This window comes from Schistocerca cancellata, chromosome 4, assembly GCF_023864275.1.
Source record: "Schistocerca cancellata isolate TAMUIC-IGC-003103 chromosome 4, iqSchCanc2.1, whole genome shotgun sequence".
In the NCBI taxonomy this organism is placed as follows: Eukaryota; Metazoa; Arthropoda; class Insecta; order Orthoptera; family Acrididae; genus Schistocerca; species Schistocerca cancellata.
Window position 1 is genome coordinate 700,108,893 of NC_064629.1, and position 17,015 is coordinate 700,125,907.

The 17,015-nt window shown below is 43.4% G+C and overlaps 1 protein-coding gene across 1 annotated transcript in view; it reads right to left on the minus strand.

The window, feature by feature from the left end:
- LOC126184389 (uncharacterized) overlaps window positions 1–15,721 on the minus strand; it is a 149,382-nt gene extending 133,661 nt beyond the window's left edge. Inside the window, exon 1 of the mRNA XM_049926772.1 lies at window positions 15,521–15,721. Coding sequence (XP_049782729.1) covers window positions 15,521–15,721 — 201 coding nt within the window. The remainder of the gene's footprint in view (window positions 1–15,520) is intronic.
- Between the last annotated feature and the right edge of the window lie 1,294 nt (window positions 15,722–17,015).

Sequence of the window (17,015 nt, forward strand, 5' to 3'; positions counted from 1 at the left end):
GGACTGATGACCACAGATGTTAAGTCCCATAGTTCTCAGAGCTATTTGAACCATTTTTGAGGCGCTTATATCTACGAATCAGCATGGTTCTAGAAACCTCGCTCGTGCGAAACTCGCCTTGCCCTTTTTCCACCATGGTATACTGCAAACAATAGATGAAAGGCAACAGGCAGATTCCATACCTCCAGATTTTCGGAAAGCATTTGACACGGTGTCCCATTGCAGGCTGTCAACGAAGATACGAGCAAGTGGAATACCTTCACAGATATGTGAGTGGCTCGAAGACTTCCTACGTAATAGAACCCGGTATGTTTTCCTTGACGGCTACTGTTCATCAGAGACAAGGGTATCGTCAGAAGTGCCCCAAGGATGTGTGATAGACACACTGTTGTTCTCTTTATGCATAAACGATTTGGTGGACAGGGTGGGCAGCAGTCTGCGGTTGTTTGCTGATGATGCCGTGGTGTACGGTGAGATGTCGAAGTTGAGAGACTGTAGGAACATACAAGACGACAGACAAAATTTCTACACTCCTGGAAATGGAAAAAAGAACACATTGACACAGGTGTGTCAGACCCACCATACTGGCTCCGGACACAGTGAGACGGCTGCACAAGCAATGATCACACGCACGGCACAGCGGACACACCAGGAACCGCGGTGTTGGCCGTCGAATGGCGCTAGCTGCGCAGCATTTGTGCACCGCCGCCGTCAGTGTCAGCCAGTTTGCCGTGGCATACGGAGCTCCATCGCAGTCTTTAACACTGGTAGCATGCCGCGACAGCGTGGACGTGAACCGTATGTGCAGTTGACGGACTTTGAGCGAGGGCGTATAGTGGGCATGCGGGAGGCCGGGTGGACGTACCGCCGAATTGCTCAACACGTGGGGCGTGAGGTCTCCACAGTACATCGATGTTGTCGCCAGTGGTCGGCGGAAGGTGCACGTGCCCGTCGACCTGGGACCGGACCGCAGCGACGCACGGATGCACGCCAAGACCGTAGGATCCTACGCAGTGCCGTAGGGGACCGCACCGCCACTTCCCAGCAAATTAGGGACACTGTTGCTCCTGGGGTATCGGCGAGGACCATTCGCATCCGTCTCCATGAAGCTGGGCTACGGTCCCGCACACCGTTAGGCCGTCTTCCGCTCACGCCCCAACATCGTGCAGCCCGCCTCCAGTGGTGTCGCGACAGGCGTGAATGGAGGGACGAATAGAGACGTGTTGTCTTCAGCGATGAGAGTCGCTTCTGCCTTGGTGCCAATGATGGTCGTATGCGTGTTTGGCGCCGTGCAGGTGAGCGCCACAATCAGGACTGCATACGACCGAGGCACACAGGGCCAACACCCGGCATCATGGTGTGGGGAGCGATCTCCTACACTGGCCGTACACCACTGGTGATCGTCGAGGGGACACTGAATAGTGCACGGTACATCCAAACCGTCATCGAACCCATCGTTCTACCATTCCTAGACCGGCAAGGGAACTTGCTGTTCCAACAGGACAATGCACGTCCGCATGTATCCCGTGCCACCCAACGTGCTCTAGAAGGTGTAAGTCAACTACCCTGGCCAGCAAGATCTCCGGATCTGTCCCCCATTGAGCATGTTTGGGACTGGATGAAGCGTCGTCTCACGCGGTCTGCACGTCCAGCACGAACGCTGGTCCAACTGAGGCGCCAGGTGGAAATGGCATGGCAAGCCGTTCCACAGGACTACCTCCAGCATCTCCACGATCGTCTCCATGGGAGAATAGCAGCCTACATTGCTGCGAAAGGTGGATATACACTGTACTAGTGCCGACATTGTGCATGCTCTGTTGCCTGTGTCTATGTGCCTGTGGTTCTGTCAGTGTGATCATGTGATGTATCTGACCCCAGGAATGTGTCAATAAAGTTTCCCCTTCCTGGGACAATGAATTCAAGGTGTTCTTATTTCAATTTCCAGGAGTGTAGTTTGTGTGATGAATGGCAGATATCTCTAAATGTGGAAAAATGTAAGTTAATGCTGATGAGCGGCAAGAACAATCCTATAATTTTCAGACACTGTATTACTGGTGTCCTTCCCCCGGCGGAGGTTCGAGTCCTCCCTCGGGCATGTGTGTGTGTGTTTGTCCTTAGGATAATTTAGGTTAAGTAGTGTGTAAGCTTAGGGACTGATGGCTTAGCAGTTAAGTCCCATAAGATTTCACACACATTTGAACATTTCAACTGGTGTCCTGCTTGACACAGTCAAGTCGTTTAAATATTTGGGCGTAACGTTGCAAAACGATATGAAACAGTCCGAGCATGTGTGAACTGTGATAGGGAGAGCGAATGGTCGGCTTAGTTTTATTGGGAGAATTTGAGGAAAGAGTGGTTCACCTCTAAAGGAAACCGCATAAAGGACGCTGCTGCAGCCTGTTCTTGAGTACTACCCGAGTGTTTTGGATCCGTATCAGGCCAGATTGAAGAAAGTCATCTATGCAATTCAGAGGCGGGCTGCTACATTTGTTACCGGTAGGTTCGAACAACACGCAAGTGTTACGAAGATGCTTCGGGAACTTAAACGGGAATCCCTGGATGGAAGGCGACGTTCTTTTCGAGAAACAGTACTGAGAAAATTTAGAGAACCGGTATTTGAAGCTGACTGCCACAACATTCTACTGCCACCAACATACAGGGTGGCAATTATTGAACTATAAGAAATATAATCGTCATAACATCTGAACGGTTTGCGTTAGGACGTTCAAACTGCACGGTTGGCCGCGGAGCGTGGTGGGAATTAGTATGCACTGTATGGTTTGGTTTAGCGACGAAGCCCACTTCATTTGGATGAGTTCGTCAATAAGCAAAATTGGCGCAACTGGGGGACTGAGAAGCCACATTTCGCGATCGAGAAGTCTCTTCACCCTCAACGGGTGACCGTGTGGTGTGCAACGTCCAGTCACGGAATAATCCGTGTGGTATGGCATGGTGACTACCGAACGGTACGTGAAGGTTTTGGAAGATGATTTCATCCCCATTACCCAAAGTGACCCTGATTTCCACAAGATGAGGTCCATGCAAGACGGGCTCGACCCCATCGAAGCAGGAGAGTATTTGATGTCCTGGAGGAGCACTTCGGGGACCGCATTCTGGCTCTGGGATACCCAGAGGCCACTGGCATGGGCCTCGATTGGCCGCCATATTCTCCCGATCCGAACACATGCGATTCCTTTTTGTAGGGTTATATTAAAGATAAGGTATACAGCAATAGCTCTAAAACCATTGTTGAGCTGAAAACAGCCATTCAGGAGGTTATCGACAGCATCGATGTTCCGATACTTCAGCGGGTTATGCAGATTTTCGCTATTCGTATGCGCCACATCGTCGTCAATGATGGCAGGTATATCGAACATGTCATAACCTAAATCCGAATACCGAGAGATTCGAGGCAGTCGTTCTTCCCGCGAACCATACGCGACTGGAACGGGAAAGGGAGGTAATGACAGTGGCACGTAAAGTGCCCTCCGCCACACACCGTTGGGTGGCTTGCAGAGTATAAATGTACATGTAGATGTAGATGTAGTGACGTTAAGATGAATAAAGTGTGTGCATGCCGTATATTGTAACTAACTTACGTTTTTTTTTATTCAGGGTTTTACAAAAAGGTACGGCCAAACTTTCAGGAAACATCCTCACACACAAAGAACGAAAATAGGTTATGTGGACATGTGTCCGGAAACGCTTACTTTCCATGTTAGAGCTCATTTTATTACTTCTCTTCAGATCATATTAATCATGGAATGGAAACACACAAAACAGAACGTACCAGCGTGACTTCAAACACTTTGTTACAGGAAATGTTCAAAATGTCCTCCGTTAGCGAGGATACATGCATCCACCCTCCGTCGCATGGACTCCATGATGCGCTGATGCAGCCCTGGAGAATGGCGTATTGTATCACAGCCGTCCACAATACGAGCACGAAGAGTCTCTACATTTGGTACCGGGGTTGCGTAGACAAGAGCTTTCAAATGCCCCCATAAATGAAAGTCAAGACGGTTTATGTCAGGAGAGCGTGGAGGCCATGGAATTGGTCCGCCTCTACCAATACATCGGTCACCGACTCTGTTGTTGAGAAGCGTACGAACACTTCGACTGAAATGTGCAGGAGCTCCATCGTGCATGAACCATATGTGGTGTCGTACTTGTAAAGGCACATATTCTAGCAGCACAGGTAGAGTATCCCGTATGCAATCATGATAACGTGCTCCATTGAGCGTAGGTGGAAGAACATACTGACGAAACTAAAATGAGCTCTAACATGGAAATTAAGCGTTTCCGGACACATGTCCACATAACATCTTTTCTTTATTTGTGTGTGAGGAATGATTCCTGAAAGTTTGGCCGTACCTTTTTGTAACACCCTGTATAGTTCAATAGTTGTCACCTGCACATTGCACATAAGGACCACGAAGATAGGATACGAGAAATTAGGGCTCACACGGAGGCATATAGACAATTTGGAAGTGAAACAGGAAAGGAAATGACTAGTAGTGGTACAGGGTACCCTCCGCCACGCACCGCACGGTGGCTTGCGCAGTATCTATTTAGATATAGATGAAGATGTTTGGACCTACATTCTTGCGCGATCAAGTTTTTTACGAAAATGGTATTAGACACTGATGCTTTATTAAAAAGCAAAATAAACACACTTCGTTGACATTCAGTGTTTTGATGACCAAAGCGTGAAAACAATAGTCACGAAATGCATCTTGATGTCAATTTAAGCTTCGTCCGAAAACGACATTCATTATAAGGTTGCACCATTCGTAAAAAATATTAAGTTTCGTAGTTAGCTGCCATATTTTCTTAGCCTCATCAAATAAAAGAAATGTAAGTCTCATTCCATTGTTATTTGTCATCAGTGTTAGGAGATCAAACAGCCACGAAAGGCATTAATTAGCGACAGCGAAGAGGTGCCTTTTCGTAGAACAAACATTAGCCGTCGCAGAATAGATTCGCTGACTGCACATCCTTTTGCCGAGCTACGTTGTGCCTATTCGTCTTCCCCTTCCGTCTCCTCCCCTTGCATTTCCCACCAATACTCGCCCACTGCCGAGGCGTGAGCGCGGGCCAGCTAGAACCAGCAGATTTGTGAGCCCAAATGGCGCACCGATCTAACACTGTACCATTGGTCTCGAAGGTCGGCTAATCTCACTCTACGTGAATTTCATGGTGAGGGGGGGGGGGAGGGGGTTTGTGAAAGACTCCGTCTGTTTGCCTCCCCTTCCAACAACTGTGGCCGCATAGCAACAATAACGAATGCAGTAACTCCACAGATGTTCCCAAAACTGCAGCACGAGTTTGACTATTATCTGGATGTTTGTCATGCGTCCGTTGGTGAGCAAACTGAACATTTGTAAAAAGAATATGAAGACTTTGATCATGAACGTTGTTGTAGAAAGTACCGCAATGTCACATGCGCATGCACATAGAAGCCGTATGGGTGTGTTAACATTTCTTCTTTGATGTAGAAGATGTACTCTTGTGACATCGAATGAATTATTTTAAACACCCTATAGTTGAAGAGGAGCATTTAAATATTAAAGATGGAAGTACAAAAAGGGAGGAAAGTTGCACAGCCAAGAGTGAAAGAGACTGTAGGTGCAATCAAAATACTTAAAAATAACAGATCTGCATGGAGAGATGGAATAACAGCTGAAATACTTAAGAAGGGAGGAGACACAGTTGCGAAACAAGTACACAAATTCGCGACCAATATTTAGAACAAGAAAGAATGCCGTCTGAGCGGAAAGAAGCGGTTGCAGCACCGATTCATAAAAAGGACGACGCAGAAATATAGAGGCGTCTCATTAATTAGCACAGCCTACGATGTGTTCTTCAACATTCTCCAGAAAAGACTGTGACCATATTTAAAAGAGGTAATATATGAGAAGCAAGCGGGATTTATGAAGAATGGATCCACCACTCATCAGATACTAATACTGAGAGAAATCATATCAAAATATTGAGACTACAACAAACAATGGCAATGTTGTCTGTCGATTTTAAGAAAGGCTACGATGGCATAAACAGAGAAAAATTGTGTGAGAAAATGCAGAAGTTTAGAGTACCAAAGCAAATTACAAATCCTAAAGCTACGCAAGAAGGCTCAAATTGGACAGTGAAAATGGATGGAGAATATTCCGTGAATTTTGTCATAAGAACAGGAGTCAGGCAAGGAGATAGAATATCACTACTCTTGTTCACTGTAATAATAAAGGCTGCACTGGACGCTGCAAGTAAAGCCCAGGAGGGAATTAGCAAAGCAATAAAAATGAATGTACTGGCCTTTGCGGATGATGTAGCATTATTTGCTGAAAATGTAGATGACACGAAAATACCGGTAAGAATGCTATTTTCCAGAACCCAAAAAGTTCGATTAGAGATAAATGACAAAAAAACAAAATTCATGAAGGTAGAAAGAAATTACAAGACAAAAAGTCGGGAGACCATACCATGTGTTTGAAGAAGCAGAAGAATTTCAATGTCTGGGGGTCGGAGTAAATAACAGAAATTATGAGAAACAAGAAATAAAAGAGAGGATAAAAGCGACATGCAGAGCATCATATTCACTCATCGACTTATTAGCATCAAAAATGTTATCAAGATGAACTAAAATTAGGATATAAAAAACCATAATCAGATCAGTATTACTAAATGGGGCAGAAATATGGAGAATAGATAAGTATACAGAGAGAAAGATAAGGGTTTTGGAAAATATTTGAATCAGTTTATGAGGTAAGAGAAAGGCGAATAAGAAGAAACGGGAGGCTCAGGGAGATGTATAATGAATTAGACACTGTAGCAGGGGCCACAACAAGGAAGCTGAGGTGGGCCGGGCACGTCTATAGAAGAGAAGTGTCGGAGGAGAAACTCGAAGGACGAAGAGCTGTAGACAGACAGAGAGTAACATAGAGACACCGGGTGGCCAAAGATCTTCAGATACTTGGAACAAGGCAAGAAGATGCGAAGGACAGAACTCTATGGAGAGGGCTTCTTGACAAAGCCAAAAGCCAAGTGCGGCTTGTGAGGCTAGCAGAGTAAGAGTAAGTAAAAGTAAGTAGTTGAACAGAATAGACACTAGATTACTTGACCAGTGCTGCGAATACTGGGGATTATCTGAGTTGCGCTTTGGTAACGGAATCAAGCGAAAGTCCTTACGTAATGCTTGCCTGGAGGAGTAGTTATTTCAGGACTTTACGTAAAGAATACGAAGATAAATTTTAAAAGCGCTTCCATCATAATTTCCGTTTATGTGTTGAGCACTGGCTTACGATCTCTTCGTGGGGATAAGTCTAATAGTGATTTTTGTGTAATGATATTTTCGAAGTACAAAGATGTTGGCAGGATGAACGTAAGATAATGCAGATGTCTGTAATATTAGAAACTGGCGAGTGCAGTCTTCGTCACAAGGCCTGCACGTTGCGCTCGTGGTCTCGGCAGTCTAACGGAAGTCTGCCCGCATTCCCCCTCCCCATCTTCTCACGGTCTGTCTGCTCTTTCTCTGCCGAACTCTTTCATCGAGCATCAGTTATACAGACTGCATTTCATTAGTAACCACCAGTAAACCGCCGATTCTTTACAGAATTGAATTCCCATATATAAAGCAGCTTAAAACGTCTCATTACAAATGAGTTATGTGTTAAATATTTGACGTTAAGCATGTAAGCGAGAAAAAGTTTAGAAAAAGTATGTGATTAAGCTAAATGTTTGTCGGAAGCCGCTAAATGCTCTCATTATGAAACACAGGATGTATATACAGTGGGTTCGGAAATTCCAGTTACAAACATACAGAACTTGTAGAGGGGAGTGAGTAGGCTACATAATATTTTGAATTGGAACCCATGTCCGGAAACGTACTGTTTCCGTTCTACGACTGTTTCAGTTCAGAAATGTAACGCTTCCACGTCTACTAAAGGAAAGAGGAAAGTATCAGAGTTGCTTGTCCGGGTATGCAGCAGGGTTCAAAAATGGTTCAAATGGCTCTGAGCACTATGGGACTTAACATCTTAGGTCATCAGTCCCCTAGAACTTAGAACTACTTAAAGCTAACTAACCTAACGACATCACACACATCCATGCCCGAGGCAGGATTCGAACCTGCGACCGTAGCAGTCCCGCGGTTTCGGACTGCAGCGCCTAAAACCGCACGGCCACCGCGGCCGGCTATACAATAGGGCAGACAGGATGATGTGTACTACGTCACCTGATGTCACTTAACGTCTGCCTTGCTACGAGACACTTCTAGAGACAGATGAACATCTGCTGGCACGAGTTCGGGGCTGCTGCACTAGATAATGAAGACACACCAGGTGGGATGGAAAGTGTGTATCAAAACTCGTATCGTAGGTACAATTTACGTAACAACTTTGGTGGTTGTAATGCATCAGTACTGTTCTGTACGTACGGTATTCTCGGTTCTCTTTTGTTTTTGGAATAATGTAAACACGTAACGTTAAAATGTTAATACAAACTAATAAACTTAAGTGACAAATGGATTTTTCGTTATGTTTCCTTCCGAACTGTTACCTAATAACTGTACTGTGTCACATCCAATTCAGTTCCTCAAACAGTAGTGGATAAGTTAACCATCTGAATTGAATCCGTCGTAGAAAGGAAGCGGTACGTATCCAGACATGGGTTCCTATTCAAAATATTTTGTACTTACTCCTCTCCACAAGTCCCAAAAGTCTGTAACGGGAATTTCTAGACACTTTGTAGTATACGTAATTTGCGCTCCATTTCATGCAAGAGTAAGATATCACACATCTCAGTGTTTATGACGTCGTGCCTCCTAAACTGCGTCGTTCAGTGATATATGTAGATATTGTCTGCGAATTGTGTTGTGCACAGACTTAGTAGTAAAGAAGTAATAAATTAAAACGCCAAGCCTCATGCTGAAATCTTACTGCACGAACAGCGAAAATGCAGTAGGCGATAACATTTTTTAAGTTTAATAAAGGTTTGAAATTATGTGTAAGACTTGTTGGAAATTGCTAAGGGCTCTCATTCTCAAACACTGGATAATAAAGTCCCGGTATTAGTGCGCCGTCAGCTATGCTACCTCAAGAAAAGAGCCCATTTTCTAATTGTAATACTTGTATTATTGTGTTAAACTTTTGCCTTAGACTAAACCTCTTAATGAGTAGATTATGACAGCATTTTCTATTTTTAAATTCGCTCAATAATTACGCGAATTAATGAAAACTAAATTTTTGTTGCCCTGAAAGCCACTAGATAGGCAACCTGCAACTGTTATTCGGCTCTGAGCACTATGGGACTTACATCTGAGGTCATCAGTCCCCTAGAACTTTGAACTACTTAAACCTAACTAACCTAAGGACATCACACACATCCATGCCCGAGGCAGGATTCGAACCTGCGACCGTAGCAGTCGCGCGGTTCCGGACTGAGCGCCTAGAGCCGCTAGACCACCGCGGCCGGCGGTTATTCTGTTCCGGGATAATCGCTTAGTTAGATCATACGGTAAAATACGTCAAGTCACATCCAGAAAAATCTAGAAGCCATTTTGTATTTCTAAATAGTTACTTAATAATGGTATTTTAGTACAGTGATTGCGACACATGGTGGAATTACATATACGAAAATGAACTATTGCCGCCTGTTGCACAATTTTCCTCTGCTTACAGAAATCTATAGTACGCCCGACCATCGCCTGCCAGTTAGGTAGTACTGTGTCGCGCTCTGCTTAGAAGAGAGTATGAAAAATGGAACACCGTGTGTAATGTTTATAGTCCGTACTATTCTCTTGACGCTCTGGTCATATTCTGTCTACATCTACATCTATACTCCGCAAGCCACCTGACAGTGTGTGGCGGAGGGTACTTTGAGTAGCTCTATCGGTTCTCCCTTTTATTCCAGTCTCGTATTGTTCGTGGAAAGAAAGATTGTCGGTATGCCTCTGTGTGGGCTCTAATCTCTCTGATTTTATCCTCATGGTCTCTTCGCGAGATATACGTAGGAGGGAGCAATATACTGCTTAACTCCTCGGCAGAGGTATGTTCTCGAAACTTCAACAAAAGCCCGTACCTAGCTACTGAGCGTCTCTCCTGCAGAGTCTTCCACTGGAGTTTATCTATAAATGATCCCGTAACGAAGCGCGCTGCTCTCCGCTGGATCTTCTCTATCTCTTCTATCAACCATGTCTGGTACGGATCCCACACCGGTGAGCAGTATTCAAGCAGTGGGCGAACAAGTGTACTGTAACCTACTTCCTTTGTTTTCGGATTGCATTTCCTTAGGATTCTTCCAATGAATCTCAGTCTGGCATCTGCTTTACCGACGATCAACTTTATATGATCATTCCATTTTAAATCACTCCTAATGCGTACTCCAAGATAATTTATGGAATTAACTGCTTCCAGTTGCTGACCTGGTATTTTGTAGCTAAATGATAAGGGATCTATCTTTCTATGTATTTGCAGCACATTACACTTGTCTACATTGAGATTCAATTGCCATTCCCTGCACCATGCGTCAATTCGTTGCAGATCCTCCTGCATTTCGGTACAATTTTCCATTGTTACAACCTCTCGATATACTAAAGCATCATCCGCAAAAAGCCTCAGCGAACTTCCGATGTTATCCACAAGGTCATTTTTATATATTGTGAATAGCAACGGTCCTACGACACTCCCCTGCGGCACACCTGAAATCGCTCTTACTTCGTGAGGCTTCTCTCCATTGAGAATGACATGCTGCATTCTGTTATCTACGGACTCTTCAATCCTATCACACAATTGGTCTGATAGTCCATATGCTCTTACTTTGTTCATTAAACGACTGTGGGGAACTGTATCAAACGCCTTGCGGAAGTCAAGAAACACGGCATCTACCTGGGAGCCCGTGTCTATGGCCCTCTGAGTCTCGTGGACGAATAGCGCGAGCTGGGTTTCACACGATCGTCTTTTTCGAAACCCATGCTGATTCCTACTCAGTAGATTTCCATACCGAGTACTTAACAACGGAACAGTTGTCTTTCCAGGCAAACACTTTGCTTCTGTCGCACTGTACTTCTTTATTTTTCGATAAAGATATATCTATCTGACAGTTGTTAGTGATTTAAATTTTAAGACAAAACCGCTTTTTTGTATTTAAAATAGACAGCACGCATTAAATAATGTCATATCGCCCTGCGTACCTATTAAATAGCGTGGTAGCTCCCCCTTTGTTAATGAATGCCACACGTGCAGTGCAGCTAACAAAACTCACACACTTTTCAGCAGCCCTTGACAACTATTAGTGATATTGTTGCTTTTGTCAAGGTGTCACAACATCTCCACAGTTCTCCCTCATAAAGTACGGTGTTTCCGAACAGTTTCCTCTAACACGAGTGCATAATGCAGCAGTTCCATTGCGTGCCTGATGAATGGTGTCTACAGCTCATGTCATTGGTACATGGTAGGTGCCAGTTCAACACACAAAGCGCAGCAAAAACAGACGGAGATGGTTTTCGGAAGGGAAGTGAGGGCAAGAGCGGAGCAGAAGGCAGCGGAAGAGACACGTTTCTGCCGACAGCACGGTCGACCCGATTTACGGCCAGCCGTAGAGCAAATGTGCGCCATTACGCACATCTGCAACGCATAGCGACAGGAAACTGCGTTTAAGATGGCAACAGAGAGTAATGCGGCCCACAAAAGGAGACCGCACTTCGGCTGCAGTTGGTCATCACGTTACACCACTGATGGCGTGTCACAGTTATGTGGACAAGCTAATCGTCTCACATGCTTACTTGCTTCATAGTTCACCCATTTTAAAAAATATAAATAAAAATATCTACATCCATCTAAATTCTTCTGGTAAAAAAGTAAAGTCATATGGCATTGTTGGTTGAGAGGCAGGTTCAGATGGCTCTGAGCACTATGGGACTTAACTGTTGAGGTCATCAGTCCCCTAGAACTTAGAACTACTTAAACTTAACTAACCTAAGGACATCACACACGTCCATGCCCGAGGCAAGATTCGAACCTGCGACCGTAGCGGTCCAGACTGTAGAGCCTAGAACCGCTCGGCCACTCCGGCCGGCTGAGAGGCAGGTTCAGACGCCTAATTGAAAAGGTCTTTTCTTTTCTTCGCGCAGAATGGCACCTTCTCTTCGCGAAGTGAGAGTTGTGTTTGAAATGTATCTGATAAGTGTAGGTGACTGTAATGAGTTTGCGTAGTGTTCTGTCATGTCTGAGTTGTTTGTTGATGACAGAATTGAGGGGGTGAAACCCAGTGCCAGCTCAAAGTCTTATTCCTCTCGAATACCTGCACCAAGGAGGATGAAAGCTTAACGTGCCTATCCGACAAACGGATCGCCATCAACAGTCACACATACCCTCACTTTATGAGACACTGCGGAGAGGTTTGGAATTTATTCCAGGACACTGGTGCCACGTCTGGTGATCAAGAATATTACGCCATCACCTCTCGTTCCCTTTGCCCTAAAGGCAAAGAGAAAGCAGCCTACAGCACTTGGGTAACCAGGCGGTTACCCATCCAATTGCTGGTCACGGCCGACGTTGCTTAACTTCAACGATGCAATACCGTTGCTATTCTTCTGGTTATGAGGCAACATCTATATTCTACGAATCACTAGGGCACAGGTTACTCTTCATTGTACCGTTTCTGTTTTATACCATTCCGAATACAACACAATCAGCAAGCTCAAGGATGAGAAATTAAAACTTTGAGCTTAGCCGATAACATTGCAATTCTGACAGAGAGGGCGAAGAGGCTGGAGCAGCAGTTGAAAGGAATGGATAGTGTCTTCAAAAGAAATTATAAGATGAACACCAAAACTTTGAAACAAAAGTAACAGAATTAGTCGAATTACATCCAGCAATTCTGATAGAATTAGACTGGGAAACGAGACACTAAAAGCTGTAAATGAGTTTTGCTATTTGTGGAGCAAACTAACTGACGATGGCCGATATAGAGAGGATATAAATTGCAGACTGGCAATAACAAGAAAACCATTTCTGAAAAAGAGAAATTAATTGCCATCGAATACAAATTTAAATACACAGAAGTCTTTTCTTGAGGCATTTGTCTGGAGTCTAGGCTTGAACAAAAGTGAAATGTGGACGGTAAACAGACGAAGGCTGATGGGTAGGTCGATTAACTAATGTGGAGGCTATGAATCGCATTGGCAAATAAAGAAATTTATGACTTTATAAATGTTCGTATAATAATTTATTATTTAAGATTGCTTAATTAGTACACTCATTCACATTACCAGTTTCAGCATAATATTACGATCTTCAGTTGTGATAATTAATCTACAAACATTTCCGTGAGGACTGTAGTTATCTGAGTACTGAACATCACGAAAACGGTATAAAATACATATATCAATAAAATGTGCATAATAGCATCACAGGCTAAAAGAATCTCTGAAGATGCCAATATTGTGGTGATACCACTAATGTGAATATTTGTTTAAATTAGGCAATTCTGACATAACTAATTATTAGTTGTGGCAATTTGACTAACGGAACTATCAGTTTCGGTAAACTTTTTCAGAATGTCGTCCTCAAACGTTTTAGTTGCGCGTTATTTGTGATGATATTAAGGAAAATGTTCTGTGAAACAGAACAAGAACCACAGCAAACAGTAATTTTGCGTAGAACGCTTCGGTTGAGTAACTGAGTACTAGTTTTTTAAAGCAACATAATCTCAGATGTTCATGTTGTCAACAAATTTAAAAAGCAGTGTCGAATTTGACCATTTTGTTAATATACTTGCAAATTTAAAGCCGTAACAAATCATTTTAAATATGGATGATTTTCACCAACAAATTGCATTTTTAAAAAAAATTATTCCATTAAATAAGTAGTTGTGAAAGTTTTGTACAATCATCCACTACGGAAAAATGGCAACAAATGTTTAATACGACAAATGATGATTTTATTAATTTGTACAAATTAATTTCATGTCTACTGTCTATTCCTGTCACTTCAGCATCCGCAGAGACAGATTTTCTGTGATGAATATTCTGTGGCAAGATGAAAGATAGAAAGTGCCTCCGAATATGATAAAAAATGACTTATTTACTTATTTTAATTTAAATGTAGAATGCAAAGATTCCGTGACGCTGTTTAGCAATGACAACTACTTGTCAAATGTTGCTAAAAGACAAAAAATATTTTCAAACACAATAATTAATCGAAATAAATAATTATTTTGAGGCATTGTATATTATACCTTTTCTCCCTAATGTTAACAATCATTGTACTTTATTTGGTCAAAAAAGGGTGGCTACATGTAATATGCAATGTTCGTCGGAAGTCTATTCCTAATATTCGGTCGGCACAATGTGGAAAAGTACCATAGCTGACATTCACTGCACACAAATTTGAGTGTGTCTAGCTATATGACCAAATCGCAATAATCCTCATTTAGAATGCCAATAAAATTTTGGCTAGAGTGTGATATTTGACCCCCACCCCCTGAAATCTTCGTTGTGATGAAAGACTGATCTGTAGCATAGCCAGAAGTCTAGGTTAGCCTGAAGGGTGGTAACTTGGTTGTGAGTTTGCGAAGACCACGAATGTGGATGTGAAACACAGATTCTGGTAACAGACTGAAATGTTGCGTCGCCTAATGCTTACGTTCGCGCCATATTTAAATGCTCTTTGTCACATTTGACGCCCTTTTCATTATAATAATTAAACAGAAAGATAAAATTAGGAAACTTATAGCAAATATTGGGCAAGTCTCCGACGACTATTCTGATGCATGTTAAGAACACAAACTATGAAAAATACACGGGGGTAGGGTGGTCCATTATGTAACTTTTATCTTTTTTTGTAACTTTTATCTTTTTTTTTAAAAATAAGTGATTGATGGTAAATGGTATTTCACATTTTCTCCATGTGTTCTGCTTTGCTAAAGTTTATATTCTTATTATAAAAAACACAATTATATACGTCTATGAGACACGTCACCTCAAAGGGATTTTCATGCCGAAAAATATTTTGAGCCATTGTTCAGACTGATATTAGTTGAAATCGCAAGTGTGTCCAGTACATCATGCCTGTGACGTACTAAGCATTATTTAAAATGCCAATACATTTCTCGTCAGTGGTTTGTGCTAAACATTATTTCAAATTTTCATCAAGTGTCTTGGTTGACTACAGTTCAAGTCAAAATAATTTATGTCATAAATATACGTAGTATCCAAATCACAAGACAAAGAGCACGACATATTGGCCTGTTACAAAAGAAACTGCTGTATTTCAGTGACAAGCATCACAGCGGACTTTTCACGTCGAAAGCTAGTTCGAACGAGTGCCCGGTCTGATAGTTGTATTTAAATGCTGACGCATCAGATGAAACCAACTCTAGACACGGTAAAACGTTATTTGCAATGACTGAAGAAGTCAGTTGCCAGCGAGAAGTGGAAAGATCGCATAAGCAGCCCGGCTGGCATAGTGACGGACCAGAAGGAAGACCGTTACAAGCGACGTGCGAGATGACTTGTACTCACGGAGCGCAGCGTGAGATGAAGCGCGAGAGCGGCAGAAGCGAGCCCGGCGAGCAGCAACGCTGTGGAGGCGGCGTGCAGCGAAGAGGCGGCGGGGGCGGCGACGGGGGCGGCGGAGACGCCTTGTCCGGGGGCGGTGGCACAGCGCGTGTAGCGGGCTGGCGCGGGCGCTGGCGCCACGGAGCAATGCAGCGCGCGGGGCATGCCGGCCGACTGCGAACTGCGGCCCCACAGCTGCCGCCGCCAACCGTCACGGCGGCCCACCTGGCCTGCACAGCTGCCGGACCCCTCCAGCGCCCCACCATGCCATCTCTCGTCTCGTCCTAACTGCCACCACACACCCAAAACTAACGAGTACTAGAGATGGGCAAACTGAAACCCGTAACTGTTACGAAACAAATGAAACATTACAATGTAATATTTCGAAACGCTGTTTCGAAACAGTAAAACAGTGTATGTTTTGTAATCTAATAAACACATTTTATCATCTTGAATGCCTGCTGTATAAGTATGTCCGTATAAACACAAATGAGGTGCGAGAGCGCTAATCATATCGCAGAAAGTATGAAACTATCACTTAGGCGTCTTGGCAGTTTCGTATTTCCTGCAGCAAATGCGCTGCTTTCGTGTCGTATGACTTTCATACTTTTCAATTGGCTGAGGACAGCCATTGCTGAAGACAGAAGAACCACCACGAACGGAACTGGAGGCGGGAGCAAACTGCAGAACCAACGGATATGCTACTGGGATTCCCACATTCCGTTAGTATGGGTAATATACCCGTCCTGCTAATTTCCATGCACACATAGGGAATAATTGTGGATAACAGGCACAGTGACTATGGAGTCACAAATAACGCCAAATAATTCGAATATATAACAAAATATAATAGAAAAAAAATTTTGTCTTTCAAGGTGTTTCGAATCGTTACTATAAATTCACCAAGCTTCCCAGCCCTTCCCGTTCACCATTACACTATCAGTGATACGTCAAACAGAATGCTTGCAATTATACCTACATCAGATTTATGTATATGTCTAATAACGGTCACTCTACGCCTTTTTTTATTCAAAATGTTGTTGGCTTACTTGCGTTTCTTAATATGATTACTGTACATGAACAGAGAAGCGTATGTTATTAAAAAAAGTGTAATTTAACTGAATGATTTTCACATATTTATTATTTTGAATGTGAATAGTATTCGTTGTTTTATTGTTTGGTTAGTATTTATAAAGCAGATGTTACGCCATTTCGGAATAGGACAGTCAGCTAGAAACGAAGCTTTATTTTCGGATATCTTAAGCTTCATGCTATTGCTTGTCAAAAAGATTTCGGCACTCTTGAAAGTGTTTCATGAAGCGCTATGTTGTGTTTCAGTACCTGTGCCGAGCCCGAATCTCGTCCGACACAGAGCGGAATGAAAAATCACTGTTTCGATACAATTAGTCCGTTCCAAGCACACATGGACTGAAACAGCCTTATTTTGAAACAACGATAC